Source organism: Asparagus officinalis, chromosome 4 (genome assembly GCF_001876935.1).
Source record: "Asparagus officinalis chromosome 4, Aspof.V1, whole genome shotgun sequence".
In the NCBI taxonomy this organism is placed as follows: Eukaryota; Viridiplantae; Streptophyta; class Magnoliopsida; order Asparagales; family Asparagaceae; genus Asparagus; species Asparagus officinalis.
The window spans coordinates 122902787-122916177 of record NC_033797.1 but is presented as its reverse complement, the minus strand read 5'-3'; the positions used below and the strand labels follow the sequence as shown (position 1 = coordinate 122916177).

Here is a 13391-nt window from a genome sequence, read left to right as displayed (position 1 = left end):
TGTTAGTGGAGTTGTTGCTAATTAGTTTAGATTTTTATGGGATTAAGTTGTTTTGTAAGCCTATATAAAGGCACTTTTAGTTGATGAATTATATAGAAAAATATTATCTCCTCATCTCCTCTCTTTTTTCCAACAAAATGATCATGTTGTCACATTTGCCTAGTGTGACTCTATTCTTTTTCCAACTGTTAAAGCCGAGTCTTGAATGCGCAGATTTTATGAAGGAGCAAGATCAGAAGATGAGGCTTCGTGGCCTCGACGCCCAGAAATCCAACATCGCCGCTGGCGTCGCCGAATCTCGTATCCTACGCACTCCGCTTGGCCCTAAGGACATGGACAAGATGAAGCAGAGCCCTGCCGGCGACCTCGTCATCACAAACGATGGGGCAACATTCTTGGAACACATGCACGTGGACAATCAGATTGCAAAGGTGATGGTGGCTAATCATCCAGATGCAGGAGGTAGCGATTACTTAGCTTCGAAGATTAACGAAGACAAGGACATTATGCTTGGAAAGACCAAAGGCGGAGGCTCTGCCTTCTAACTCATTGTTATGTATCATTGCTTAAATTTTGGAAAATCATGGTGAGATGTGCACCATGGAGAGATTGGACAAATATTTGTGGAGAGATGTGCTCCTTTAAGAGAATGTTGGTGATTATGTGCATCAACAAGATTGAGATGAGAAGTGCATCACAAAGTGGAGAGAAGTGCTCTATGAAGATTCAAGAGGAATGACAAGAAATTTTGAATCAAGGGGGAATGTTGAATAACTGATTCAAATTTGTTATTAGGTTGTTATTTTGTTAGTGGAGTTGTTGCTAATTAGTTTAGATTTTTATGGGATTAAGTTGTTTTGTAAGCCTATATAAAGGCACTTTTAGTTGATGAATTATATAGAAAAATATTATCTCCTCATCTCCTCTCTTTTTTCCAACAAAATGATCATGTTGTCACATTTGCCTAGTGTGACTCTATTCTTTTTCCAACTGTTAAAGCCGAGTCTTGATCCCCATTAGCATTCTGTATTGTGTTAGGTCTCATGTTTATAAGCCTACTATCTAATCTAGTTTTGATGATTAACAAACAATTCCTAACATCGTTTGTCGAGTGTTTGTTTTTGCTTGTTAGGTATTATATACAAAGATCCTCAAGTTAGAGATAGGTTGGATTGCGCCTTCACAATGATATTCATAGAAGGATTGATGGATTTAAGCTTCAATGATCATATTCATGGAGGTGGAGGCAAATTGATGAAGAAGAGTTTTCAAGAATGATATATATATAAGAAGAGCTTCATCAACAAATTAGCAAATATTGAGTCTAAAGATTTGTATACATTTGTGAGCGGTATTTGCATGTTACTTTCTCTCTAGATCATAATGTAGGCAAGAAATAAAGTAGATTACTTTTGAAGCATTTGGGGATCAAATACTTTCTCTCTAGATCATAATGTAGGCAAGAAATAAAGTAGATTACTTTTGAAGCATTTGGGGATCAAATACACACACTTCTAAAAGCAAGAAATAAAGTAGATTACTTTTGAAGCATTTGGGGATCAAATACACACACTTCTAAAACCGTATTTTTGACCGTTTTGCAAAATGATAAATTTTCACAATTGGGAAATGATATTTAAGAAATTCTTTTTCTAACATGTTTATTTCATCAGAATAATCATTTCCCCAAGTTTTATAATTTTTAGAATTTATTTACTATTTTAAAGCTCCTTTAAAAATTAGATTTTCTACTCAAAACTGGGATGTGCAAGTTTTTCGATCAACCGACACTGTTCATCAGTCGACCGAAGAACTGCTCAGCAATTACTAAAAAGTTTCTGCTCAGTCGGCTGACCTCATCAGTTAACTGAATAGTATTTTCAGTCGATCGACACTATGCATCAGTCGACTGATAAACTACTCTGCAATGACTAAAAAAATTCTGCTCAGTCGACCAACCTTCATCAGTCGACTGACCTCCATCAGTTGACTGGACAATGTTTTCAGTCGACTGATGGTTTGCATTAGTCGACCGATAGTTTTTCAAAATCAGCCAACTGTCAGCTCATCAATCGACTGAACAGTACATCAGTCGACCGACGGTGCTGTAATGGCTAGTTTTCCAGACTCATTTTTAATGGTTTTTTTGGTTAGTTTGAGAGGCTATACAAAGTCCTCAACTCTCATTTATTTTTTATGGATGTTTAAGTGAGTTTATACAAGTTTGTTTTAAAGTTTTAAGTATGTTTTTGTTTGTACAAAAAGAGTTTACAAGAGGAGGAGATCATTTCGGTTTTGAGCATCACTATTCAAATCTCTCTCTCTCTTGTTCTTGGAGAAGTTTTTCTAAACTCAATTATCTAGCTTGTTTATATTTAAATTGTTATATTTATGTTTGCTAGATTAATTCGAGTTTGATTTTATTTTTACTCATTGATTTCACGCACAACCAATTTGAGATTAAGTACTTTCACATATTGTATATTTTCGTTGTGGTGAGTTAATCATTGAGAGTGAGCTTCATTTTAGTTCTCATCTTGTTTAGAGAACAAATCTTGTTATTTGCACTTTATAGTTGAGAACATGTTGCAATACACAAGAACACTTAAAGGAGTGGATGGAAGAGACCGTGATCAATTCCAAGAGGAGTGACGTTGGTTGTAAAGCCTAGGGAGATGTAGTAAATCCAAGCACTTAAGGAAGGTAACACGAATAGGCCAACACTTAGAGGAGTGTATTGTGTATTAATAATTGTGTGAGCTATAAACGTTATCGATGAGCGTTGAAAACCGATTGTGTATTTATTTTTTGTGATATAGTGGAGTATCTCCTCGAGGATGAGGAGCGGAGACGTAGGTCGAGGGTGACCGAACTCTGTGATCATATTGCTTATTTGTGTTTGGCATTGGCGCACTTATCTGTTAGATATAGATGCCCTGCAGGCAATAATTAAATATTATAACAGGACCTATATGAATACAACATCCTTATTCAAAATGATAGTATGCTATTTTGGTCAGATTTATCTGGTATTTTAATATAGATAAAGTCCTTAGAATGATACTAGACTATCAGACATTTCGGATATGATCGTAATGATATTTTAATATAGATAAAGTCCTTAGAATGATACTAGACTATCAGACATTTCGGATATGATCGTAATGAAAAGATCTGATTTGTCTCTAACGTATATTCTAAAATGTTCCTAGTTGATGAAGTGTTGAAATGAGACATCATCACTTTGGAAAGACTAGTGTATACTCTATTTCTCTTTTAGTAGGATGATGATCCATCTCTTGGATCATTGATATGAAACATCAAAATATAGTATACAGGTGACTCATTAGTGAATGAGTTGACTGAACAACTCACCGAGAATATCTAGTTGGTAATTATACTTAACTGTCAAACAGAAGTTCTCAAGTGATATAGTACATAGTAGTCTCATTACTTAACTGTCAAACAGAAGTTCTCAAGTGATATAGTACATAGTAGTCTCATGACCTGAGGCATGAGTGTAATATCTTACATGTCAGTATAGGTGTACTTAGACTTTTATCTAACCACAGTTCTCATCGAGTTGTGCATAACGGTTCTTGTTGGGTGCATCCTGAGGCATAAGTAGATATTGAGATACCAAAATGGGATTCTTCTCTCCTAGTATAAGGGGTTGATGTCATAAGATTGTTTGATATAACTATAACATGAAAATCATTGGCCGAGGTAAATAAGATAAACTGAGTGTCAGTTTGATCTTATAGGTTATGAGTTTAATATAAGATAAACTGAGTGTCAGTTTGATCTTATAGGTTATGAGTTTAATATCAACAAACACTAATTGAGCAATTAGATCTTATAGGTTATGAGTTTAATATCAACAAACACTAATTGAGCAATTAGGGTTTGACAGTTTTTCATATCCTAGTCTCAATAGTTTGACATGGTTTGATAAAGAGACCGGACTGTACGGTATTATCATTAAGTGGTCCTGATAAAATTGTGTAAGCATCTTACATACATTTATCACAACTTATACCCGAGTAGTCTTTATGTGTAGCTAGCACCTCTGTTGTACTTATGGATATCATCCACTGCCGAGTTCTTAAGTTGGGCCCTAGAGTCATACCAAGTGCGTACTTAAATAATATGAAATACTATTTATAGAGTGATGCGTATGATTAATACGCATATATGATTTTATTGGATACACATAAATAGTTATGTATATCGATAAAAATAAGAATGCTATGTGCTTAGGAAATAAATTCCAGTATTTTTCCCATAAAGTTTACTTTTAGTCAATTAGTTGACTTTTTTGTCAACAGTTGACTTTTGGTCAACTCGTTGACTTTTTTGGTCATATGATGACTTATTGGTCATTGATTGTAAAGTTACAAAATATCGTATTTATGAAATACCGTATTGATGTGGTATTTTCATTTATGAAATACGTACTTCATTATACCTTGATTAATGAGTCATGAGATGAGTCATTAAGGTGGTATGATTTGGGAACATGGTTTTAGAACATAGTTTTGATTCTTCATGATTCATTGCATGACTCATGAGATAAGTCATTGCATGACTCATGAGAGAATCATTGTTTTGATGACTCATGGTGTGACTCATGGAATGAGTCATTCATATCATGACATATTCTTCCTCTATAAATATAAGCTCTCTTTCTTCTTTCATGGTTAATGGAAAAATTAAATAAATGGTTTATTCATAGTTGCTTTCCATAAAAGAAAAGAAGAGAGATCTACCTCATACTAAACTCTAGCAATCTTTGAGTAAGAGAAAGTAGTAGGATTTTAAAGTACCCCGGGGTGGATATCTTGCCTTGTGTCTCAAGAAGACTCTGATTTTATCAAGCTCACTTGAAGACTTGGAGATCCACTACGAAGAGATTTACTACTACAAGGAGCAAGAGCTAGGGATTGTTCGATCTTCCATCGAATCACGCTTCGAAAGTATGACTTTCTAACTCTTGTATGCTCTCTTTAATATAGGGATCATGTTAGATTTAATTAGAATGGTCCTAGCTTATTTTTTATGCTCTCTACATGCTTAGTATTATTATACATACGATCTTCTGTTGCGTATTTTGCATGTATTTAGCATGAATTTCCAACATGGTATCAGAGCCATGGTTCCATCTAATTAAATCTTAACATGAATATCTAACTCATAGAGGTCTTTGTGCATGCTTCTAATTACTAGTCTAATCAAATAGTGTTTTAATGAAACTAGTTTAATTTATTCAAGTTGTTTTGTCATTAGCTATACTAGTTGTTGATTCAAAAATGTGATTTTTGGTTCATAAGTTTTTTAGAGTAAAAACACTTGTATATATTGCAAAATACTTATTTACAACTAGTGTAGTTGTATGTTAGAAGCATGATAGTCCTATTTGAGTTAGGATAATCCCTATGTTATATTATTTTCCAATTTGTTGCATAACTAGATAGATGCATATTTCTTAATATTGATTAAGTTATATGTTTTATATCATCTTGCGTGGATGTTATGTTTATGGATGGTAGTGAACAACGATTCTCTTATATTTATTATATTGATGTAATATAGCTAGAAATGTAATATTATTTTTGACCTCTTCCCTCCCTGAGCATGGGCTACGCCTACGGGTTTAGGCACTTGCTCACCGATCATGGGCTACGCCTACGGGTATAGGCCCTTGTTCGGGTGGGGGGGGGGGGGGTATGGTTGTTTAGTTTAGTTATTTTATTTATGGCTTTTATTTTACATTCAATGTAATATTATTTCCCATCCTACGAGATGGTTTTTCCATTATAAATGGGGCTTGCATGTCTTATGTATATGCGATTGTAATAATACAGGATTTGCAAGGGAGCTAGCACTGAAAGGAGTTGTAAATTGCTTACCAAAATGTAATTAGTGTAGTTGCATTTTATTCCTTTAAGTTGTCCACTACCATTCCATATTGCTATTATATATGTTGATATGTTGGTTGTGCCCCAATTGTAGATGTCAAAACAATTGGGTGTTATATTCTGCAAAGTTAATATCTCTATCTCACTAGAGAAATAGTTTTTTATTATAAAACTCATTTTAATCTTTGTGAGATATGACAATAAGAGTTTATTGACCATAGAGTGGTGGGACCGATATTAACATAGGTTTAGTGTGAAAGATAAATAAACCTAAAGTAGTTAAAAGAAATGTATTTAGAACGAACTTTTAACTAGTGTCAATGAAAGTAATTATGAGATATAGCACATGGAATGATGCCCAAATTAAGATTAGGGGTGATGCCCAATCTTTCACGCTATAGTCTTAAAGAGCGGTGTTAAGGTATGATGAATATTCCCGGTGAATAGCTCAGAACTCTCCCACCAATCTTGCGCTTACCTAGCTAGTTTAATTATTGCAAGTATAAATATAGGGCATCTTTTAACTATATCAAGTTTGATTACGGTAAAAGATTTGTGAAATCATCCGTAGCCATTCATCATTTCAGTTGAATACTATTAAGCTTATAAATACTATGTTTGTTGGCATACGTCAAGACATAACTACCATCATTTCAGTTGAATACTATTAAGCTTATAAATACTATGTTTGTTGGCATACGTCAAGACATAACTATTCTATGGCTAAGTAGTATTCATCTGGCTTATAAATACTATGTTTGTTGGCATACGTCAAGACATAACTATTCTATGGCTAAGTAGTATTCATCTGTATATTAGATATAAGGTTAGCTTAAGTTGGTTATACGACTTTGTTGGCATAAGTTAAGAGTTTGTATAAGTTAAATTTAAGTCATTCAAGAAATGATGGATCCAAACATGACTAGCATTTTGTGATTTGTTGTCATACGTCAAGGTCATAAAAGATTAGGGGTAAAATCATATCAAGAATTATAAGAGTGTAAAAAACAAAAGTTGTCTACTAATTATTGAGTATATTAATTTTTTAGCATATGTTAAGATTGATGCATTCAATAATAATTGGATTTTGATCCCACTTGAAAACAAGGGGTTGTTTTCCGGTCACCTCTTATAAGGTTTTGAGGGACTCGAAAAATAGTAGGAGGCATAACTTAGATAAAAATGATCCAAATCTATTTTATGTATTGAACATCTGCTAAAATATTTTTTTCCTCTCTCTTTCAGACCATTATGTCTGGCTTAAAAATCATATCAGAAAAGAACAAGTTAACCGATCCTAATTATATAGACTGGTTGAGAACTATTAAGAGTATATATCCAGAATTCTTAGCCTCACTCATCAAGAAGAAGCAAGATGTTGCTTCATCTTCAGATGTGCTTGTTACTCAGAATTGTTTTTCTATAAATCCTACATCTTGGGTATTAGATACCGGATCAGGATCTCACATCTGTAATTTGTTACAGTGGTTGAGAAGTTATAGGAAACTTGGAGCTGGAGAGATGACCCTACAAGTTGGCAATGGTGCAATGGTTGTTGCACTTGCAGTAGGGAATTTTTATCTAGTTTTGCCAAATAGAAACGTTTTGATTTTGAAAAGCTGCTATTTCATACCAACTATGATGTGCAATATAATATCTATATCTTTATTAGATAAAGATGGATATATATTTTCAAGTTGGAGAACAATGTTATGAATATCATATTTAATCAAAAGTTGATTGCTTATGGAACATTGTGTAATGGCATCTATATTTTTAATCAAAACACAATTCTGAATACTCATCACATTAATAAAAGAAAGCACTCGGTTATGAATGATGCTTTCTTATGGCATTGTAGACTTGGTCATATTAATAAAGAAAGACTTGACGAGCTACATAAGCATGGATATTTAGATCTATTTGACTTTAAGTCTTATGATACTTGCAAGTCTTGTCTTAAAGGTAAAATGACCAAGACTCCATTTACGGGAACTGGAGCAAGAGTTATAGAACTCTTAGGACTGATACATAGTGATGTATGTGATCCAATGTCTACAATGGTCAGAGGTGGCTACTCCTATTTTATTACTTTTACTGATGATTTTTTAAAATTTGGACATGTGTTTTTGATGAAACACAAGTCTAAAGCATTTGAGAAATTTATCGAGTATAAAAATAAAGTAGAGAACCAAACGAGCAAGAAAGTTAAAATTCTTCGATCGGATCGAGGAGGTGAATACTTAAGCTCGGAATTCTTAGGTTTTTTAAAAGAGAATGAGATTCTCTCTCAGGTTACTCCATCCTTTACACCACAGCATAATGGCGTGTCAGAAAGGAGAAATCGTACCCTATTAGATATGGTACGTTCCATGATGAGTAATGCTGAGTTACCTTTTTTATTCTGGGGGTATGCATTGGAAACAGCAGCACACTTACTGAATAGGGTTCTAACTAAAGCAGTGCCTAAATCTCTGTATGAGATATGGAGTGGGAAGAAACCACATCTTAATTATATTAAGATTTAGGGATGTCATGCTTATGTAAAAGCAAGATCCCAAAAAGTTAGAGGCACACTCAGTATTGTGTAAATTTATAGGATATACAAAGAATTCTATCGGATATCAATTCTACCACATTGATGAACAAAAGATAATTGTTTTTCGGTTTGCTACCTTCTTGGAGAAGGAATTTTTTGAAAAAGAAATTAGTGGGAGCATAGTAGAACTGGAAGAAATTTCAGAGATACAAATTAATACTAATAATTTAGTAGAACCAGCAAATTCAGTTATACCAGAAGAATCTCAACCACTCTGTAGATATCCAAGGCAATCTCATACACCTAAGAGACAATATGATTTTCTCGTTGAAGGTAGCATGTTAGATCACGTCATAGATGATGACGAACCTTTGAGTTATCAACAAGCATCTCAGAGTAGGGACTCTGTTGCTTGGCATGATGCAATAAAATCTGAAATAGACTCTATGTACACCGATAAAGTACGGATCTTAGACAACGCTTGATGCGGCATAATTATGTACCAAAATTGCAAGTGCACAACTGATCAAGTTATAAAAAAGTTATCGATCCCACAAGGAAGGTGATTTTAAGAGATTATTAGAATTTGTTCTTATGTTTTGTGCGTGACAAAAATAGGATTAAAGAATAAGTGTGATTGTGATGAGTGATTGTTGTGAATATATGCAAGAGAAAATAAATTGAATTTAGAGGAGAGAAGAAAGAATCAAAGAATAAATGAAATCACAAGTCAAGAAAGAAGAATGAATAAAATCAAGAAATAAAATCAAGAATGAAAAGAAAATTCAAGAAAGTCAAGATGGAGGATTCAATTAAAGATATGAGAAATCTAGAATTTAATCAACTAGCTAATCTCAATTACAAAATATAAACTATTCTCTTTTTATCATATTTCAACTTAGATTTATTAAGCATAGACTATCAAACTATTTAAGGAAAGTATAACCTATCAAATTATCATCTAAGTCAAAATTACTATTCATGATAAGAACAACAACAAGATAGTAATCCTAGAATTCATAAGCATAACCTATCAAACCATTTAAGATAAGTATAGATTATTAAATTCTTCTTCTACCAATTAGTTTTCTAGTTGATTATCCTAAACTTGAATATTTTAAGTAAAAGAAAATAATTCATACAATATAAAGGAAATTAGACTAGTTTCATATAATTCTAATATTCCTACAAGAATTAATTTCCCATCTTAAGAAATAAAAGCAAGAAGAAAAATAACTAATTACAAAAAGAAAAAGAAAAGAAAAATCTAAACTATGAACAAGAAAAAAAATCAAACTACAAAGAATTAAAATCTAAAGTACAAAATAAATTGCAAAAATTAAATGCAAGAAACTAAATCTACTCTACAAATTAAAGTGCAAAAAAAATAAAAAACAAGAAAATAAATCTACACTACAATCATAAATGTAAATCTAACTAATAAGCAATAATAAATAAATTACTAAAAAATAAAAGAAAAAAATAAAAGAAAAGCAAACATTCAAACTTTTCTTCTTCTTCATCATCATCATCCAACAAAGAGAAGAATATTTGAAGTGGAGAAATTTTTTTTATTAATTGTAACAAAAAGTTATAAATTTGGATGGCCTTCTCAATTAAGAGTTACCTTCCTCTCCAAATGGAGTTATAAATTTTTTCACACCTCTAAACCCTCACTCTCTACCTCTATTTATAGTAAACATCAATGAATATGAGCCATTGGATCAATACTTATCCAAAACAAGTAAATTTCAGCCCTAGAACGTGCTACAGTCCCGCAGGTATCGATACTAGCATCGATGCTGGTATTGATACGGGTATCGATTCTGGTATCGATACCCAGTCTCTTCCTTTTGCCATCCGCAGATTTCCTCTTGTATTGGCTTTGGGCTTTGGGCTTTTGGGCTTCATACTTGTTTTCTTCATCAAATCAATGGGCTTCTTCATTTCTCTTTTGTTTCATTTCTTCATTTACTCAAGGACCTTTGTTGAGAGATGGGATTTTTAAGATTTATTCTTCATTAACCTGCATTTAAAGATAAAAAAATTATTAGTGGTATATTTATTCATATAAAATAGATAATGAGGGTATAAAATTATAATAAAATATGATTATTAAATACCCCCACACCTAAACTTTTGCTAGACCTCTATCAAAGAAAAAAAACAGAAAACCTAACTCACTTTCGCAGGAATCACGATTGTATTTAGCGCATACAACAAGCCTTTAAACCCCTAGGTTACCCTAGTGGACGAGTTGTAGTCTCGTGAGGGTTTGAAGTGAATATACCCACAAAATTCAGTCAACTTGCCAAGTTAAATAAGTCAGTAAATAACTAATTTTCTTTGATATATTTAGATATTATAATTGAAGCTAGTTAATAATTAAGAAAATGTTTTTATATTAACTCCAATGTGAATCTCTTAGAAAATCTTTTTCATTATAGCAATACAAAACCAAGTCAAATCTTAGAGATTTAATTTAAAGTTTTGAAAAGAACATGCTAACTCTTTGTTTTAAATAACTTTCAAGTCTCTTGATCAAAATTTTTTTTTCAAGACCATATATACAAAATAACAACAAATATATATATATATATAAATGGTTAGTGTTATATATATATTTTTTTTCTTCACTCTCTAATTCTTGGTGATTGTTTTCTATTTTAACGGGCTTTCTAAGTGACCATTTAACGAGTTTTGGGCCAATGGATCCCAACCCAAATGGGCTTAGGTCATTAAGTATGGAAATACTCCTTGGGCTTAATTACTCGGTCAGCTTAGGCTTAATAAGATAGAATCACCTTGAATTAAAGAGTTTTTTTTGTGCCCATTTTTCGCACTCTTCTTTTGTAATTTTTTTAAAATTGTGTAAATCAAGATATCTTGAAAAAATATTTTTAACTCTAAGTTAAGCATACAAAATTTTCATTATTTTTAATTAAAAGTATAAGGTAAGACTTAAGTAAAGTATACTAGTTGAAAAATCGTTTCTTAAGAATTTTATTTGGAGTTATCATAAAAGGTGAACTTGAGTATATCACTAACTAGGAATTAGAAATTTTAAAATCTATTAATTAGATTAATTATTACTTAACTCTATTAATTTGGCAAGTGACAATATTTTTATAATTTTTTTTAAAAAAAAGGGAAAAATGACAAAAAAGCAACTAAAAAGGTAAAATAAAGAGGAAAATATGTACTTCTCACCCCCACACCTAAATTTTGCATTGTCATCAATGCAAATTCGCTGATGCATAAAGTAAAGTAGATAAGAATTAAAGAACTTACATTTATTCGGTCGACCTAGAACAATGATGATAAGGATCTGTAATTACTGTTAGTATGAAGATGAAGAAATCAAAAAAGAGAGAAAAAATGTAATTATTTATTATTATTATTATTGTTTTTTTACAGATAATGAGGTTTATGACGAACCAACACCTCTTCCTCTCTGAGCGTAGAAAATTCTAAAAATGATTTTAGACGTTGACCATTTATTTTAAAAATGTTACCATTTTTAGGATTTTCTATCTCGACAGCCCCATGCGAAAAAACTTGTTTGACAAAAAATGTACCTGTCCATCTTGATCTTAATTTTCCAAGGAAAAAATATAATTTTGAATTGTACAATAAAACTTTCTGTCCTGGAGAGAAATTTTTTCGTAAAATTGATTTGTCATGAAAAATCTTGGTTTTCTCTTTGTAAATTTTTGAGTTTATGTATGCATCATTTCGAATTTCTTCCAACTCATTTATTTGGAGCAATCTGTTCTTACACGCCGAGTTTGAGTCAAAATTTAACTGTTTTATTGCCCACATTGCTCGATGCTCTAACTCTACTGGTAGGTGGCAAGCTTTTCCAAACACTAGTCTGTATGGTGACATCCCCAAATTGGCCTTGGAAGCTGTTCTATATGCCCACAAAACATCACATAATATTATAGACCAAACTTTTCTGTTATGATTAACTGTTTTTTCTAAGATTTGTTTGATATGCCTGTTTGTGACCTCTACTTGTCCAATGGTTTAGGGGTTATAAGGAGTTGACAATTTGTGTGTGATTAAATATTTCCTCATCAAAGCCTCAAAAGAACGGTTACAGAAATGTGTACCATTGTCACTGATGATCGTTCGGGGTACTCCAAACCGTGCAAAAATGTTCTCTTTCAAAAACTTAATAACGACCTTGTTGTCATTAGTTTTGCAAACTACCGCCTCAACCTATTTTGACATGTATTCGACAACTACTAGAATGTAAACATTTTCAAAGAAATTTGAAAATGGTCCCATGAAATCGATACCCCACAGATCAAAAAGTTTAACAGATAAGATAGGTTATAAAGGCATCATATTTCTTCTAGTGACTTTCCCTAAAAGTTGACAGTGGTTACAGGTTTTGCAAAACTCGTATGAATCCTTAAAAAGAGTGGGCTAGTATAGTCCAGATTGGAGAATTTTTTCAGCTGTTTTTCTTAGGCCAAAGTGGTCCCCACATGCTTGCTCATGACAAAAGGATAGAACACTCCTAGTTTCTTTAGTGGGAACACATCTCCTAAAGATCTGATCAGGATAGTATTTGAACAGATATGGATCATCCCAATAAAAGTATTTTATTTAGGAGAGAAAACAGGATCTATCCTATTTGGACCAATGAGAAGGGATCTGGTTCATGACTATGTAGTTCACAATATCGGCTGTAGAACCCCGTAAATTTTTTTTATATGAATATATGTGAATTATTAGTAAATAAATAATTCTTTTATGACTACCTCCTTCTTCTTCACCGAAAGAGACCGGCGCGCCCCACGGAGAATGAGCTCCGCGAATAAAACCCTGATGCATAACAACTCGTCCAACTGGTCTGAAGTTCCCTCATCTTCAGCTGGATGTACTATCATAGGGCGCGGGATATCGGGGCTGTGCCAGGCATG

At 32.7% G+C, this 13391-nt stretch overlaps 1 protein-coding gene across 1 annotated transcript; it reads left to right on the top strand.

Moving 5' to 3' along the window:
- Window positions 215-885, top strand: LOC109836126 (T-complex protein 1 subunit epsilon-like). The gene has a single exon (XM_020404020.1). The coding sequence runs from the start codon at window positions 219-221 to the stop codon at window positions 543-545; it is 327 nt and encodes a 108-aa protein (XP_020259609.1). The 5' UTR covers window positions 215-218; the 3' UTR covers window positions 546-885.